This window comes from Hyperolius riggenbachi, chromosome 3, assembly GCF_040937935.1.
Source record: "Hyperolius riggenbachi isolate aHypRig1 chromosome 3, aHypRig1.pri, whole genome shotgun sequence".
NCBI lineage: Eukaryota > Metazoa > Chordata > Amphibia > Anura > Hyperoliidae > Hyperolius > Hyperolius riggenbachi.
This window is the reverse complement of record NC_090648.1, coordinates 234,890,388-234,906,710: the sequence shown is the minus strand read 5'-3', so window position 1 is coordinate 234,906,710 and position 16,323 is coordinate 234,890,388. Positions and strand designations below refer to the sequence as shown.

Below are 16,323 nucleotides of genomic sequence, written 5' to 3'. Positions count from 1 at the left end.
AACACCTTACACTGTACACACCGGAGGTAGATCAGCACACAGTGCAGGCACTAGAGAACAGCGTATACTGTACATACTTGTAGGCAGCAGAGATCAGCACACTGCAGCTAGCTTGCCGAAAAATATGAGGGTTACGTTGTGTGGCGTGCGTAGCGCCGAAAAATAGATGTGGCCATGAACCAGGATGTGGGTGTGGTCACAGGTGGAGACAAATTTACATGAACCTAGCAATGGTGGGACATTAGATTAGGACAGTGGTGGCAAACTTTTTGGAGGTCGAGTGCCCAAACGGCAACCCAAAAGTCACTTATCTATCGCAAAGTGGCAACAGCAATTTAAACTAAATACTGTACAAACGTTTTAACACATACATGAACATTATGGAAAATCAAAGCTGAAAATAAACTGAAGATAAACTATTTCATCCATCCTACTCCTGGAAAACAATGTATTCATTTTTTTAGAACCTCCCAGTTTCATTTTCTGTTTTAAAAAGCTAAAAAAGTACGTTTAATGCTATTGTCTCATATGATGATGATTCAGCTTTTCCCATAGTCTCGCAGTTAGCTACTGAACCTTCAAGAAGGTCCCAGGCAACAGGCGGTGATCGAAAATCTCTACAAAGGTCTCACACAGCAGGAGCAACCCAACTATCTATCCAACACTAAAACACTGGTCCATACACACATCACATTTTTATCTGCAAATGACTGGCCAATGTTACCACTTCCATGTAATATGAGAGCATACCTACACAGTCTATTCATAGTATCAAAATCTGTTGTTCCTCATATTACATGGTAGTGATAAAATTGGCCAGTTATCTGCAGCGTAAAATTGGATGTGTGTATGGAGCCTGAGGCTGTAGATAGCCTTCATGTGTAGTTACTAGCATTTCTGTCCACCTATGGCAGAAAGGTGTGCACAGCAAGACAGGAGGCAGCACACTCACCGCTCATGCATGCTTCATGGAGAGGGGAAGCTGTATAAAGTGGAGGATTTACTTTAGCACCATATTCCAGTAGCAGCTTTATACACTCCTGACTGCCTGCAGCAGAGGCATCACATAGAGGTGTACTGCCATCAATATTCCTAGCATCCACCTAGTGGAATAAAAGGAGACGTACTTTTAGAAGCACATTGGTTTTACGGCAATGTTTAATAAATGATAGTAAGGATGTAAAGCTATAATAAAATAATGCCAGATAGCAAAACATCAGTAGGTGTGGCCGGGATACACAAGATGGAAACCTGCATAAAGACAGGGGCTATAAAGAAGCCTCCAAAGACCCCCCCCCCCCCATACACTCCTGACAATTTAAAGTGGACATGAACTCTTGCACAGGACAGAAGGAAAATGTAGAAAAATGCACCCTGAATGTATTTAGAGAGCCTGTTTGATTCCCCCTCATTTGTGTCTAATCACAAGTTGTAATTCGATCATCCCCTGTGTCACATTATTGCCTATGGCAGATAAGCAGTTGAGTCCATTTGAAAGCATTGGATGTTAACAATAGTCTGCTTCCATGAATCAGGAAGTAGAAACACTGCAGATTTATTTTAGGATTTGCATCAGCTGTAACAAAGAAATATGTTTGTTTGTTTTTTTTGTTTAAAAGGTTATTATGCTGTTGTGTATCTTTTAGAGGAGAGGAGTTCTAAGTTCACTTCTGCTTTAAGAACTTTAGGGGGAGGTTCCTTTGATTTTTTTTTTATTTTTTTTTTTGGTGCTGAGATTCATTTAAAGGGCTATGCAACTTTTCAAGGCTTTCAATGTCCTTTGGTTCACATAGGAAAGACTACTGCTCTTCCTTTCTCTGGGACCTCAATGGAGATTTGTGACTTTTATTATGAAAACTGGTAGCCCCAGAAATAGCAAAGAAGTTACAACAATAAAAACTAGTTGGGGATTCTAATTTTCCTCCAAATATTTTATTTGTTGTTTTCTCTACCAGATTATCATGGTTACTTTTAAAGAGATTTCTCTACCTACTCTTTTGGCAGAAAGTGATGTAAATACGCACTGACCATCAATAAACCTGTAAAAGTCTTAGCCTCTTACCACAGCATGCAGAACTACAATAATCATTTTTTTTGGAATTACGCTTTAAGTGTTACAAATAACAAAAATAGAAGAAATCAGGAAAGGGAGCAAAAAATGAATAAAGTACAAATTGAAAAATCAAGGGTTAGCCTTGCAGCTATGAATTCTGTAATGTCTGAAAATGATCTTAAACATATACAAATACAATTTCAAAATATTTATCTTCATGGTAACTGTCCTTGCCTAAAATTAACCTGTGTCCAACACTTTATGGTGTGAAACTCAGACCTGAGTCATAAATCGTGCCCGCCCCTTCCTCCTTCACTAAGCTGCTCCTATTGGCCAAATGTCACCACCTGGTCATACGGGTTTGGTGATAGGTTTATTGAGCTCCATTCTAGTGACAGTTGGGCAATGGGAGGAGCTTAGTAAGGGAGAAAAGGGGAACAAAGTTTGCAACCCGTACCTCAGTCTCAGTTTATTGGGACACAGGTTCACTTATGGTATTTACGATAATTACAGTATTAACTACAAAAAAAGTACTACATTACCTGGGCACCAGCAGCAAGCAGCAACCTCACACACTGAATTTGGCCATGAAGACAAGCTTCATGTAGAGGAGTAATGGAGTCTACAGTAACCAAGTTCACACAAGCACCACTGTCAATCAGCTGCTTCAGCTGTCGTACTTGGCCATGTCTGGAGGCCTCATGTACGGGTGTTCTGTCTGCCCAATTACCTGTGTGAAAAACCATCAACGTTTGAAACAAATGCACATATGCTAATTTAAGACATTATACATATATAAAATGTTTGGAGTCTCTTTCACTCTTATTTGTACAAATGAAGTTGCTTGATTACTATTGAAACCATTTCAAATATACAAAAATGAAACATCTAGGTGGAAACTAGGTAGGAATCTACTTTGTGTTGATCTGTTTAAACAATGTAAAACAATAAAAAACACACATGCAGGGCTGGATTTACCATGCATGTGCCTACAGGCGCCTGATGATGGAAAGGCAGCTCAATCCCCTCCCTCCTTCCCTATGCAGAGTCCTAAACAGAGTGTAGGTGAAAAGTTACTCATCTGGCTCTCAGCATTCCACTGATGAGATCTCCCTTCCATCAGGGACACCTCTAGCTACCTAATACTAAGGGTATCTCTGGCTACCTACTACTAAGGGCACCTGTAGCTACCTACACCAGGCAGGGGAAGAAAATAAGAGGTGAAAGTTTGGCCAGCCAACACACTTGCGGAGCGGCAGGGGTTTGTAGGTCCATGGAAGGCAGAGTCTAAGGTGCCAGGACATCTGTGCCTGTAGGCTACTGTGATGTTAATCCGGGCCTGCATACATGTATAAAATATTTTATAATACTGAAATACTATTGTTACTATAAACTCAAGCATTATTGTTATACTACTCAAGCATGTGGCACTATAATATTTGTCTAAAAAGATAAAAGTATCATACAAATATAAGCATAATAGTCTGAGTGATTGACAAATGACAAGCTCATTCACCATGTAGCAGCACAGTTCTTTGTTTACAAGGCCGTGCTGTACTCACAACATAGGGACAAGTGCCACCAGATGAAAAATGTCTGTCTGCTAACAGGTCACCAATATTCAACTACCCTACCAGACAGCAGCTCCTACCGATATCTCCAATTGCAGGGCCCCGAAGAGCTGAATTGGCGGTGAAGGGTGCTGCTCCCGTTTCCATGATAAACAGCGAATTACACTGGTTTAGTCCACATGAAGCAGATCCCTTTGAATGCCGACTGGCACCAGTAGAGTCGCAAACGCTGTTGGGGACTGTAGGGTCACATGACGTCTGCCTCTCAGAGCTGTGTGAGAATCGCGGTGTAGCTGCGTTCCTGCTGAATGTGACAGAGGAAGATTGTAACTGGAATTATTATTGTAATTATAGCCAGAAAGAAAAAAAAATCATCAACGTGTTAGTTTATGCAAGAGGAGGAGCATCTTTTCATTTTGTTTTTAAAGAAAAGTTGAGCTGGGCATCTTTATATTGGATATTGTGATAGGTTAGTCGAAGGGTGAAATATAGATAAGTGTATACCTTACATGCAACCTATAAATTACTACAAAACAAACAGGAATTTAATTTGCTTATTTTGATTTCATCCATACATACCTAAATATTTTGTTTCTAAATAATGCATGGTATTTATCTAACCTCGCTGGAGAGACCTGTAGATTGTATTTTCCCTGGTGCTTCCATGTGGTCATACTTACTGGGGTTAGTTCCGCCCCATTAACCCATAAAGGACCCCATAACTTATAAAAGCAGAGGCACTGCAAGGACCATTGTTCTCTTTTTTATACTCAACTCTCTCTCTCTCTCTGTAGGATCTCCACAGTGTTCAGCCATACCCCTAAACTGAAAGTGACATGGAGGCTGAAATATTTATTTCATTTTAACCCCTTCAGCCCTTAGGGTTATTGTCACCTTATGGATGAAAGCAATTTCCACATTTCAGCGCTCCTCCCATTCATTTGCCAAGAACTTTACCACTACTTCTCACACCTAACAGATCTACAGGTCCTTCTAAAAAAATTAGCATATTGTAATAAAGTTCATTATTTTCTGTAATGTACTCAGGGCCGGGCCGAGGCATAGGCTGGAGAGACTCCAGCCTCAGGGCGCAGTGTAGGAGGGGGCGCACAATTCATTCAGCTGTCATGCCTAATTGTGTTTGAAGCAGAAAGAAATAAGAAAAGGGGATACATAGCAGTGACTGCAAGCCAGATAACTAGATATTAAGGTCTTGGGGAGGTTGTGGGCCCTGTGGCACCTCTTAGTCAAATAGCAATCAGTGTGTGACGGCTGGGGGGAGGGATGGAGGGGCGCACTTTGGTGTCTCAGCCTTGGGTGCTGGAGGACCTTGTCCCGCCTCTGAATGTACTGATAAACATTAGACTTTCATATATTTTAGATTCATTACACACAACTGATGTAGTTCAAGCCTTTTATTGTTTTAATATTGATGATTTTGGCATACAGCTCATGAACACCCAAAATTCCTATCTCAAAAAATTAGCATATCATGAAAAGGTTCTCTAAACGAGCTATTAACCTAAACATCTGAATCAACTAATTAACTCTAAACACCTGCAAAAGATTCCTGAGGCTTTTAAAAACTCCCAGCCTGGTTCATTACTCAAAACCGCAATCATGGGTAAGACTGCCGACCTGACTGCTGTCCAGAAGGCCATCATTGACACCCTAAAGCAAGAGGGTAAGACACAGAAAAACATTTCTGAATGAATAGGCTGTTCCCAGAGTGCTGTATCAAGGCACCTCAGTGGGAAGTCTGTGGGAAGGAAAAAGTGTGGCAGAAAACGCTGCTCAACGAGAAGAGGTGACCGGACCCTGAGGAAGATTGTGGAGAAGGACCGATTCCAGACCTTGGGGGACCTGCGGAAGCAGTGGACTGAGTCTGGATTAGAAACAGCCAGAGCCACCATGTACAGGCGTGTGCAGGAAATGGGCTACAGGTGCCGCATTCCCCAGGTCAAGCCACTTTTGTACCAGAAACAGCTGCAGAAGCGCCTGACCTGGGCTACAGAGAAGCAGTACTGGACTGTTGCTCAGTGGTCCAAAGTACTGTTTTCGGATGAAAGCAACTTTTGCATGTCATTCGGAAATCAAGGTGCCAGAGTCTGGAGGAAGACTGGGGAGAGGGAAATGCCAAAATGCCTGAAGTCCAGTGTCAAGTACCCACAGTCAGTGATCGTCTGGGGTGCCATGTCAGCTGCTGGTGTTGGTCCACTGTGTTTTATCAAGGGCAGGGTCAATGCAGCTAGCTATCAGGAGATTTTGGAGCACTCCATGCTTCCATCTGCTGAAAAGCTTTATGGAGATGAAGATTTCATTTTTCAGCATGACCGGCACCTGCTCACAGTGCCAAAACCACTGGTAAATGGTTTACTGACCATGGCATTACTGTGCTCAATTGGCCTGCCAACTCTCCTGACCTGAACCCCATAGAGAATCTGTGGGATATTGTGAAGCGAAAGTTGAGAGACGCAAGACCCAACACTCTGTCTGAGCTTAAGGCCGCTAACGAAGCATCCTGGGCCTCCATAACACCTGAGCAGTGCCACAGGCTGATTGCCTCCATGCCACGCTGCACTGAAGCAGTCATTTCTGCAAAAGGATTCCCGACCAAGTATTGAGTGCATAACTGAACATAATTATTTGAAGGTTGACTTTTTTTGTTTTAAAAACGCTTTTCTTTTATTGGTCGGATGAAATATGCTAATTTTTTGAGATAGGAATTTTGGGTTTTCATGAGCTGTATGCCAAAATCATCAATATTAAAACAATAAAAGGCTTGAACTACTTCAGTTGTGTGTAATGAATCTAAAATATATGAAAGTCTAATGTTTATCAGTACATTACAGAAAATAATGAACTTTATCACAATATGCTAATTTTTTGAGAAGGACCTGTATATCTTGTTTTTGGCCACAAATTAGGATTTTTCTGGGCGATATTTTTTTTAGCAATTATTTTATTCTCTATGCATTTTAAAGGGAAAAATGAGAAGAAAAAAAAAAAAAAACACACTAAGGGCTAATTCACACTACAAGAGCTTTTCTAAGCGCTTTGTGATTTTAAAGGCTGTTGCTAATGTTATCCTATGTGTGTGTTCATACTGCAGTGAAATGATTAAAAAAAAATCCCCCATAGCATTGCATTAGCAAGAGCTTTTCTTTAGCGTTTAAAAAACTCTTGAAGGCCTAGTGCACACCAGATCGGTTCTGCTGCGGTTTGCGATCCGCTTGCGGGTGCGGATCCGCTAGGGTAATGTATTTCAATGGGCTGGTGCACACCAGAGCGGGAGGCGTTTTGCAGAATCGCATACTTCCGGGCTGCTGCATATTTTGGATTGTGGAGGCGTTTCTGCCTCAAAGTATAGGAAAAACGCAAACCGCTCTGAAAAACGGCACTTCAGAGCGGTTTGCCAGGCGTTTTTTGTTACAGTAGCGGTTCAGTAACAGCTTTACTATAACAATACATGAAATCTACTACACCAAAAACGCTTCACAAAACCGCAAAATGCTAGCTGAAACGCTACAGAAAAAGAAGAAAAAGCGTTTCAAAATCTGCTAGCATTTTGCGGATCTGCTAGCGGTTTTTGGTGTGCACCAGGCCGTAGTGTGAATTAGCCCTTACTCCATTTCCAGCCACTATAGGTTTAAAACAAACACTGCCACCATAGTTAAAACCTACACATTTTATTTGCCCATTTGTCCCAACCTTTAAATGATGTCCCTAGTACATTGTATCCGAATAATATTTTATTTGAAAATAAAAGGTGTGTTTTTTCTATGTTGTGTATTTTGTTCCTTCATTGTACCCTAGCAATAAAAACAAGCCCTTATTTGCAAAAAGCACCTGTTAGTCTTACCGGTAACGGTGTTTCTGTACAGCAGCTGGGATACCCTCTGAGTAATGGCTCCGCCCATGCTCTGAGGAAACACAAGCAAGAAAGTATAAAAAGCTCCCGCCCCCCTCCAACCTCAGTGTATAAAAAGTAAAAAGACCGAAACACCGGGAGAAGAGGAGCAAAGCACCTCCTAGTGACCCACTCAACATAGATAGGTATAAGGAAGTGCGACAGGCTAAGGGAGGGTAGTAGACGGTATCCCAGCTGCTGTACAGAAACACCGTTACCGGTAAGACTAACAGGTGCTTTCTCATGTCCATCAGCTGGGATACCCTCTGAGAGATCAACAAGTAAAAAACCCACCTAGGGAGGGACTACCGCCTGTAGCACCTTTCTGCCAAACGACTGATCCTGTTGCGATAATACATCCACTCTGTAGTGTTTGATAAAAGTGGAAGGACTTGCCCAGGTAGCCGCTTGACATATTTGTTGAATCGAGGCACCAGCTCTCTCTGCCCAAGATGTTGACAAGGACCGTGTAGAATGTGCCCTGATGCCTGATGGTGGAGTGGAGTCTGAGACCTTATACGCTAGTGCAATACCCTCACAGATCCACCTCGCTAAAGTCTGCCTAGATGCTTGCTGACCCCTATTTTTACCCGAAAAACAGGACAAACAAATGCGAGGACTTCCTGAAGTCTCTTGTCCTCTCTAAATACGAAAGGATTGCTCTCCTAACATCTAAGCAATGGAATTCTGCCTCCTTCGCACAGGAAGGATTGCTGCAAAAAGAAGGTAGAACAATATTCTGGGTTCGATGAAAATCAGAAGATACTTTGGGTAGGTAATTAGGATCCAGACGTAAAACCACCTTATCTGGAAAAATAGTGAGAAAAGGATCTTTAACCGAAAGGGCTTGAAGATCTCCAAGGCGCCTGGCCGATGTGATTGCCACCAAAAAGGCAACTTTCAAAGTAAGAAATTTTAAATCAATGTCATCAATGGGCTCAAAGGGGTTTTTTGATAAAACATTCAAAACTAGAGACAGGTCCCATTGCGGCAAAACTTTTTGTTTTACTGGGGTGGATTTTTGAATTGCTCGAAAAAAATCCTTCAGCAACCTTTCCTGTGCCAAAGGTTTGTCTAGTAGTATAGATAAGGCCGAACACTGAACCCTTAAGGTGTTTAAGGCCAATCCCATCTCTAAGCCCTCCTGCAAAAAATCTAGAATTGCCCCAATCTGATTCTGATCTCTGTTATGAGAGGAGCACCAAGAGAGATAGACCTTCCAAGTCTTTCTATAAATTTTATGCGTTACCGGCTTCCTACACTTAAGAAGCGTCTCAATTACCTTATCTGAGACCCCCTTATTCTTTAACATTACCCTCTCAGGATCCAAGCTGAGAGTTTGAATAACTCCGGCCTGGGGTGAAACAACGGACCCTGCCGTAATAGATCTGGCCTGACTGGTAGACTCAGCGGTGGTTGGACCGAGAGACTGAGCAGAGTAGAGAACCATATCCGTTTGGGCCAGGCCGGGGCGATCAAAATTAAATTTGCTTTCTCCTTCTGTAATTTGTCCAACACCTGTGGAAGCAACCTGAGAGGAGGAAAAGCATAACCTAGGTTGAATGTCCAAGGGACCGATAGGGCATCCAATCCCAGAGAACTCGGACAATCGTGGATCGAGATGAATTGTGGAAGCTTTGTATTTGTTGGGGATGCGAAGAGGTCTATCTCCGGCTTCCCCAACCTTTCCGTGATCCAGAGAAAAACCTCTGGATTTAACTCCCATTCTGCCTGGTCCACCTCGTGGCGGCTTAAATAGTCCGCTTCCGAGTTCAGAACGCCCTTGACATGGACTGCTTCTAATGACAAGAGATTTTCCTCTGACCAAAGCAGAATTTCTGCTGCTAATTGCGTCAAAACCGTCGATCTGGTTCCCCCTTGTTTGTTGATATACGCTATCACGGATACGTTGTCTGAAAAAATGAGAACATGTTTGTGTAATATGTTCTGGAAGGCTAGAATCGCCTCCTTTACTGCCCGAAGTTCTCTGAAATTGGAGGATTTCTTGGCTATTGGTTTGGGCCATCTCCCCTGAGCATGATCCCCCAACGCTGTGGCACCCCAGCCCCAGGCACTCGCATCTGTATAAATCCTTACAGGATCTGACTGTCTCCAAATCCTTCCTTGAGTTAGATGGTTGGGCTGTAACCACCAGTGAAGAGTTTGCTTTACACCTGCTGGAATCTGCACTGGTTGCTCTAAAGCTAGCTGCGTTTTGTCCCAGATCTTTAACAACCAGTTCTGAATAGCTCGGGTGTGAAATTGGGCCCAAGGTACGGCTGGAATGGAGGCTGTTAATAACCCCAAAACCTTCATGATTTGTCTGATTGACATCTCCTGAAGTAATAACAGTTCTCTTATTGCCTCTCGCAATTTTAATATCTTCTCTGTAGTGAGGTAAATTCTTTCCCCCACCGAGTCTATCACATACCCCAGGAATACAATCGACTGGGTTGGATTCAATTTCGACTTCTGGTAATTCAGTATCCATCCCAAACGAGATAGAGTCTGGATCACCAGATCCCTGTGTCTTCTGACCTTCTCTTCTGAATCGGCAAAGATCAAAAGATCGTCTAAGTAAGGGATAATTATTATCCCCTGCTGTCTTATCATCTTCATGACCTCTGATAACACCTTTGTGAATATTCTGGGAGCTGAAGCAATTCCGAACGGTAGCGCCGAAATTGAAAATGGTAGATCTGGCCTCCTATTCGGACTGCAAATCTTAGGAACCTTTGATGGGATACCGCAATCGGAATATGTAGATAAGCGTCCTGTAGGTCTATCGCCACAAAGAATTCCCTTCCCTGTAGAAGTGTCCTTACCGAATATATGTTTTCCATTCTGAATTTCTTGTATACAAGAAACGGATTCAGGGACTTTAGATTCAGTATAAACCTGAATTCTCCGTTTGCTTTGGATACTAGGAACACATGAGAGTAATAACCTTTTAGTTCCTGCACTCGAGGAACTGGGATAATTACTCTCTTTGCAATTAATTTCTCTATTTCCTTTGTCAGGCCCCTGGCCTTGACTTGATCCTGAGGAAGCTTGTTTATGAATACCCTGGGAGGAGGCCGAACAGAAAATTGAGGGCGGTATCCCTCTTTTATAATTTTCAAAATAAACGGATCTGGTTTGATTGCTTCCCATTCTGACAGAAAATAAAGAAGCCTTCCCCCCACGGGTAAGGAGTCATTTGTTTTCTTTGGGGGGATTTGGCTTTGCAAGCGCAAAACCCCCCTTGCCTTTGCCCCCAGGAAAGGACCATTTCCTTTGCTGTTGCTGACTTTTTGACTGTTCAACAATGGGTTTTTTGAAAAGACCCTGAGGCCTGTTTTTAAAACCTTTCCTTCTAGCTGGAAATTGTTTACCTTTTTCCGCTGATCTAGACAGGACCTCATCCAATTCCTTCCCAAATAAAAGTTCACCTGAGAAGGGTATAGCACACAGTTTGTTTTTGGAGGTAAGATCCCCCTCCCAAGTTTTGAGCCACAAAGCTCTCCTGGCTGCATTGATAAGAGCCGTAGTTCGTGTAGAAATACGGACTATCTCCACCAATGCATCGGCCAAGAACGACACAGATTTTAGGACTACCGGTAAGGATTTGACATAATCATTTAGGTCTGACCCGGCTTTAATGTGGGTAAGTAAGTTATCCATCCAGACCCTTAAATTTTGGGATATACATGTAGCTGAAACGCCTGGTAAAAAGGCAAATGAAGCAGATTCCCAAGCCTTTCTAAGTAGCAGATCTATCTTCTTGTCCATTGCATCCTTCAGGACTCCTGCATCCTCAAAAGATAGATCCGAACCCTTAGAGTGTTTGGACAATGCTGCGTCTAATCTTGGACATTTAATAAACTGATTAATATCTGCCTCAGAAAAAGGAAACTTCCTCTTAGCTGCCTTAGGGATAAAAAGTTTCCTCTCTGGCTCCTTCCACTGTGAACCAATAATTTCTTTAATTGACTGCTGAAATGGAAAAACCCGACCTGATTGTTGGGCAAGCCCCGAGTAAACCAAGTCCTGAGCTGATAATTCCTTTGGTGTCTCTGGAATCTGTTCAGTGGCATAGACTGCCTTTAATAGATCATTGATATCATCTGTATTACACAAAAATCTAGACGCCCTTTTCATATCCTCATCTGAATCATCCCCTGAATAAACATTTTCCCCCTCCTCTATCTCAGAGACATATTCCCTGCCCTCCAAATCCTCTTCCTCTTCCACTTCCTCCCCTAGCAGCCCTGGAAGTACTGGAAAAGATACTGTAGGGAGCTCAGGAGCAGGCGCCATAGGAGCAGGGAGAACTGCCTGAGTGGGAGAGGGGGGAGCCGGCTCTGTTGCAGAGGAAGGTCCAGCAACAGGAACTGAGGCAGGGATGGAAGGAGGTAAAATAGATTCTTTAAATTTTTGCAATGTATCATTCATATCCCTCTTTACTGATTTCATAATGTTTTTAAAAATAGAGGATGATTCAGAAGCAATTACTGCATCTATGCATCCCTGACACAAGGTTTTTGCATAACTAGATGACAGTTTTGTAAAACATTGGCAACATTTCTTAGATCTCTGTCGCCCTGCTGAACCTGTACTAGGTCCAGACTCCACTCTAGCCTGAAAAACACAACAACAGGATAGAGAGAGATTAGGCTCCAATATATGTGGAAACCAAAATACAGGGATCAAAAGATCCCACTCACCCCACCATCCGAGTGTGAATGACCAGCGGCCGCACTGGATGCGGAAGATGTTGCAGATGCATCCGGAGCTGCGGAAGCAGCAGCTGGGTTAGCCGAAGACTCCTCCATAATGCTGCCCCTCCGCACGCCAGGCGTTCTGTTTTTAAAAATCCCCACGCCGTCCGTGATGCACTTCTGGTCCGCCTCCCATGACGACTTCCGGAACTGACGTCACTGCAGGATGTCGTCATAAGCCTTGCAATTGTCTTGCGCAGGAGGAAGGCGGCAGCCCGACAGCCCAGTCCCACCTGTGGGTGTCCAAGCGTACAGTTGCCCCGGCAGCAACGTCTCTCCGCTTCCTAGTAACGACCCTCGCTACCAGGTACCGCACTCCGTGACCCTCTCACCCTCCGGCGAGGCCAAAAAAATAAAAAAATGGGAGCTGCACTTTCTCCGTGTGTCTCCGGACGGAAACACAAATGAACTGAGGTTGGAGGGGGGCGGGAGCTTTTTATTCTTTCTTGCTTGTGTCTCCTCAGAGCATGGGCGGAGCCATTACTCAGAGGGTATCCCAGCTGATGAACATGAGAAATAACAGTGATATATCCTTATGGCATACAAAACTGTCACTTTGTTTTTTTACAAGCTTTTTATTTTGGTACAGAATGTATGAAAATAAAAATTGTATTGCTTTTAATTCAGTTTGTCACCAAAAAGTTTTCACAAAGACATAGGCCTCAACCCTAAAAAAACCCATAAAAATCTATTCTACAACTTATCACGGTTAAAATAATACCACACATATTTCATTTGATAGCTAGATAGGCATCTAGTAGACCTGTAATGCCCAAGTGTCCATGTGGCTGTGTACAGACCATTTTTTTCCACAAAGTATTTTAGTATTTTTACTTTGTTTGCATAGCCCCAAATGAGTTTGTCCCTACCTATTTTTTTATGTGACGGGTCCACATATTCATAATTTGATAACAAACATGTTGCACAGCAATCAATTATTCTCAAGGTGCGCCTATGACATTTTTGCACTAATTTTTACAGCGCCATTCTTTATTTGCATAGCCCCAGAAGAGTTTGGACATCAGAAAAAGGCCACAAATGCCATCATTATGTAAAGCTAATAACCTGGGCTATTCAAAAGTGGGTGTTTTATAAGCTAACAACTCGAGTCATTTTGCTGAAACTTTCCCAAGTTTCATCATAATTTTGAAAATTACATTTTTTTTTGAGTTACAGACTACCCAGCAAGCTCATGGTGAGCCAGAACTCAGAGTGTGTAAGGGGCTACAAAGGACTAACTAAAATGTTAAGCAAAACAAAAGTTTGCCTTCTTGAAACAGAAGGAATTCGCGATAATTCAAATTGGAGTGAAAATATGATGTCTCCCAAGATGCACCTCTGCTAAATATGCAAATTATCCCTTGTTGCACCTGTAAGCTAGCTACACCCCTAGAACTGTTCTGGACAGTTCTGCAGTTGTAGCTAGCTTACAGATTTAAGAAGGCAAACTTTTGTTTTGCTTATTTTTTTAATAATTGATTGAGTTTGTCAAAATGTATTCTACAACTCATGATTAATGAGGTCACATTTACATCTTTGATATCAAACTATATGCACAGCAATCTATTATTCTCAGTACGCATATGGCCTTTTTTGCAGGCCATTTTTTTTTAGCACTGATTTTTTTTGCATACCTTTTTAGCCTGTGCATCACTGTGCACACAATTGCAGCAGGTGTGTACAGTGATTGGTTCAGGGACCCCATGATTTCTTGCAACAAATTTTGCTCCCTTGGGGGGACATCAAGGAGCGCTCATGAGCACTTTTTTTTTTTTTTTTTTTTTACTATTTTTTATTATGAACATTTTTTTTTTATTACTATTTTTTAACAATGATCATGGGAGGACTGGGAGAAATGATCCCTTGGAAAGTCATTGCATCTACAGGGGTCAAGGGACCACCTGATCCCTCTGATCATACACAGCTGCAGTGCGGAGGGTCACACGCATGATCGCTTGCAGGAAGTAATGAACTTCCTGTGTGCATTTTTCAATGATCACTGTTACTCGTTGCAACAGTGATCATTGCGGGTCAGTAAAAAGTCAATCCGGTTAAGAGACCACATGGCCCCTTGCACTGATCGGTGTTCCGGAGGGCAGGCATGTGCGATTGTCAGTGGCTTTCTTCTCGGACATAGCTCTCATGTCCTGGAAACAGAAGCGGTTAAGCAATCACAGTTGCCTGGCAGTCCTAGTGATCTCTCTGACTTCAGCACATGAATCACACACCAGCAGTGAATCACACACCTAAAAAACAAGCATGCAGCTAATCCAGTCAGAGCACCTGATCTGCAAGCTTCTCAGGGTCTAGGATTAAATATTTTGTAGGCATAGGATCAGCAGGATAGGCAAGCAATTTGCATTGTTTAAAAGGAAATAAATATGTCAGCCTCCATTTCCCTCTCCGTTCAGGTGTGCGTTAAGAAGATTTATGATTGTATTGGATTTACCAGCATGTTTTTTTCCCCTTCAATTCGTTTTTTTTTATCCTGTCGAGGTTCCCAGGCTGCTAAAAGCACTAAAAATAATTTATATCAGTATTGGTGAGGGCTGGTATTAAGTGCTATTGCCATCCCTGCCTTTCACATCTTCCTTGCTGTCTCTTACCTTTCACCCTGTCTGTATTTCTTCTATTTCATGTGGCTGAGCTGGTCTATCTGCAAACAGCACCCACCATCTGGACTGTCCTGCTAGGAGGTTCCTGGCTCTCCTGCACATGCTCAGTGTAATCTATGGGGCTGGAGCTGTGGTGGCCATTTTAGCTTTGGGCATACGTCCCTTCTGAGCATGGGAACATTCATGGTTGCTCCTGATTTCCATAAAAGGGGCAGACATTTCAGACAGCTTGATATTCCTTGCTGGCTGTCAGTGGAGCTGAAACAGTTATGAGTCTTAAAAATAGGAAAAATACAGACGCTCCTTCTACACGCAAACAATAAAATCTAAAATATGAGATTGGTTCGCGCAAAGGTGAACTTTGAAAACTAGAAACACTTATGCTGGCCAGAAAAGTGATGGAAAAGATGTTTCAAGGGGTCTAACACCTGGAGGGGGGCATGGCGGAGTGGGATAGATGCCAAAAGTCTGGCAAAGCAGCGTTTTAAAGAGACTCTGAAGCGAGAATAAATCTCGCTTCAGAGCTCATAGTTAGCAGGGGCATGTGTGCCCCTGCTAAACCGCCGCTATCTCGCGGCTAAACGGGGGTCCCTTCACCCCCAAACCCCCCCTGCAAAATCAACGACCAACTTGGTCGTAAATTTTGCTCTTCCTGGAGGCAGGGCTAACGGCTGCAGCCCTGCCTCTCAGCGCGTCTATCAGACGCGCATCGCCGCCTCTCCCCCGCCCCTCTCAGTGAAGGAAGACTGAGAGGGGCGGGGGAGAGGCGGAGGTACGCGTCTGATAGACGCGCGGGAGGCAGGGCTGCGGCGGTTAGCCCTGCCCCAATGCGGAAGCGCTCCCCCCTGTACGGAGGGGATTTGGGGGATCAGGGACCCCCGTTAAGCCACGGGATAGATCGGGGGGGGGTTGGCCCTAGAGCTGCGCAGCCACACTCGCGGCCAGGCGGACTGCGCAGCCGCGGCCATGTTGCGACCCGGGCCGTGGGGTCGGCAGCCGGCCCAGGGGGCTAATGAGCGGGGGGACCCGGCGGATCGGCACGGAGGGTGCGGACGGCGTCCTTCGTGCCTTAAAAGATGAGGCAGGTAATTTACTTTTTTTTGTAATTTCGCCTCGCAAGTCCTTTAAATTACATTTTCTGCTGGTTGTTCAGTACCTGTAACGAGAATCTGTTATGGAGGGCAAGTCTGCCATTGTGAGTGACCATGGGTAATGGCCGGGGAATCAGGGTTCGATTGCAGTCCGGAGTGGGAGCCTGAGAACCGGCTACCACCACCACACATCCAAGTAAAGACCCATTTGCTGTATAAGTAATGTACCTTCCCTGACGGTGCATTGCAGACAAGGCATCTGTGGTCAGATGGACCCTTGACCCAGCGCTGTGTGCCAGAGATGACACCACTTCCCTTTAACG

The 16,323-nt window shown here is 43.6% G+C and overlaps 1 protein-coding gene across 12 annotated transcripts in view; it reads right to left on the bottom strand.

Moving 5' to 3' along the window:
- The window catches only part of ASB13 (ankyrin repeat and SOCS box containing 13), a 41,013-nt gene that overhangs the window by 13,002 nt on the left and 11,688 nt on the right, over positions 1-16,323 (bottom strand). For 5 of the 12 annotated variants that reach the window (XM_068275992.1, XM_068275989.1, XM_068275985.1 and 2 more), the window contains exons 2-4: positions 3,705-3,928; positions 2,596-2,783; positions 953-1,103 (exon numbers count right to left, since the gene is read on the bottom strand). In XM_068275992.1, the coding sequence (XP_068132093.1) occupies positions 953-1,103; positions 2,596-2,783; positions 3,705-3,771 (406 nt within the window). In that variant the 5' untranslated portion in view covers positions 3,772-3,928. Of the gene's footprint in view, positions 1-952; positions 1,104-2,595; positions 2,784-3,704; positions 3,929-14,900; positions 15,067-16,323 lie in introns of those variants that run through there. The other 7 variants (XM_068275994.1, XM_068275988.1, XM_068275993.1 and 4 more) reach the window with 4 other exon arrangements.